Genomic DNA, 1,945 nt, shown 5'->3' with positions numbered 1-1,945 from the left:
TGGTGGCTTCCAATTCAAATGCATATGTATTTCTTTCTTTGTGTCCCCTCTGCAGGAAGGGCCTTGTATCTCTTTAGCTTCTGCTTCCAGTGTCTTGGGGATGCCCTTGGCGCTTATCTTAGCCCCATCTCTGCCTGCCAGATGATTTATTCTTGTTTATATCTCAAAAGAGATGGACTCAAGATACAGCCTGTACTAATCCCGCCGCATTAACATAGCAAAGGCAACCCCTTCCCAAATGGGGCTGTAGCCAAGGCATGGAGGTTAGGGTTTACAGCATACATGTCAATACAATTCAATCCACAACCTGCTCCCTAGGCAAACCCACATCTTCAGGGTGGGGTTAGGGGGCGGTGGCTCTGTCCCTGTGACTCAAAAGGGGATGTTTCAAATCTTCTCTGCCAAGAGAAAAAGTACCAAAAGTGAGCCCAGGGCAACAGGGCTCCAGTCTTCAGCCCACACCTGGCTCACCTGTCATTCAGCCGCTCCAGGAGGTAGGAGCCCAGGCCAGACCCGGTCCCTCCAGCTATGGAATGACACAGCACAAACCCCTGTGTGGGGAGGGGGAGGAGGGCAGGTTCCAGTTAAGGGGGAGAGATGTTTCAGAGTGGTCACATTCCCTGTTTCCAATGCACCCATTTCTCAAGGTCTGCTCTGTGAATATCCCAACAGGCTCTGTGAAAGTGCTGTACCCAGAGGAGAGATGAAATGATGTCCCCATCAAGGTCATGGTCTCCGGGAGGGCAAGACTATTTATCCTAGCACCCCAGCATGTATGCAGCAGGTACCTGAGAAATGGGCTTTGAACAGGATTGTCCCGTCAGACCACCTTGAGCAGGCCACTTCCTGACCTTCCCCAGTACTCCCCATCTCTGATTTTTAAAATTTTATTTTTTGTGGGCAGAGGATCTCACCTCTAGGCTGTCACTCCCATCTGCCTCTCTGTCTATGATGTCAAAGATGTCTTCGTGGATTTTTTCACCCTGTGTAGAGACATAAGATCCCTTGGCCTGGCTGCCAACCGAAAGATTAGTGCTGGGACCCACCCAGGGGCCCTGAGGCAGAAAGGGCTGGCAACCTGCTCCTGTGCATATCTCAGCCTGTAATCAGACAGTTCTGCTCGGTCGCATGGGGTCGCTGTGATTAGAAAACAGACTCAGTGGAGCCCAACCACCACACAGAGAAATGGGGAGAGAAGGCCAGGGATGAAAGGTTCTGGAGAGCATCGATTTGCAGCCACGAGAGTTCCTCCTGGGACGCAGAGACTACCTATCCACAAGCAGAAACTGCTGCGGACCTCAAACCAGGCTGGCTGCTTTCCAAGTGATTTGTACACTTGCCCACACCTCCCCCTGGCATTCCCTCTCGTCAGGGTAGCCCTTTTGTCTCTTATTTCTTGTCAATCTAATCTGGTCTAATGCCCAGGGTGGAACTATCTAAAGTGCCTGGGATGGATGGCCCACCGCTGGGGCACCTGGGAGAATCCGCTGGCCCAGTTGTTGCCCGCGCCGCCGCCATGCTCCGACAGGTAGATGTTCTCCGGGTTGTAGAGCTTGGCATAGGGGGAGTTGAGGATGGAGTGGATCACCCGGGGCTCCAGGTCCAGCAGCACCGCCCTGGGGATGTAGTGCTCATCGTCTGCCTGGCAAAGGAGTGCGGGGATGTGTGTGCAGTCAGCGGGGGGCTGCCCAGTTCTGCACCACCCAATCAACTGGGGCGTCTGCCAGTCCTCCCTGCGCCAGCCAGCAGCCCTGCCCCCTCTGCCCCGCGGGCCCAGGCTCTTCCCTGGGGTCCCAGTGCCCTGTGGGCCCTGGCCAAGCCGCTGGGGGCACCTGGTAGAAAAAGACGTCTTTTCGGTCTGTGCCTTCAGTGGCGAACTCCTCCACGATGCCCTCGGGGCTGATGCCATGCTCGGCGCAGAGCTGTTTCCAGAACTCGAACCCAA

General features: G+C 55.0%; 1 protein-coding gene across 1 annotated transcript; it reads right to left on the bottom strand.

Annotated features, from left to right (window-relative positions):
• Positions 1 to 365: 365 nt before the first annotated feature.
• LOC105979034 (tubulin gamma-2 chain-like) lies at positions 366 to 1,940 on the bottom strand (the record flags this gene model as incomplete). The annotated part of the gene is made up of 4 exons (XM_013005803.2): positions 366 to 551; positions 915 to 983; positions 1,475 to 1,642; positions 1,833 to 1,940. Coding segments are annotated over 4 exons (429 nt in total), but the record flags the coding sequence as incomplete, so codon positions are not given.
• Positions 1,941 to 1,945: the final 5 nt, after the last annotated feature.

Source organism: Echinops telfairi, unplaced genomic scaffold (assembly GCF_000313985.2).
Source record: "Echinops telfairi isolate 266 unplaced genomic scaffold, ASM31398v2 ScPeMD7_7458;HRSCAF=8496, whole genome shotgun sequence".
Lineage (NCBI taxonomy): Eukaryota > Metazoa > Chordata > Mammalia > Afrosoricida > Tenrecidae > Echinops > Echinops telfairi.
Note: the sequence above shows the minus strand (reverse complement) of the source record. Positions and strands in the feature narration are given on the sequence as shown.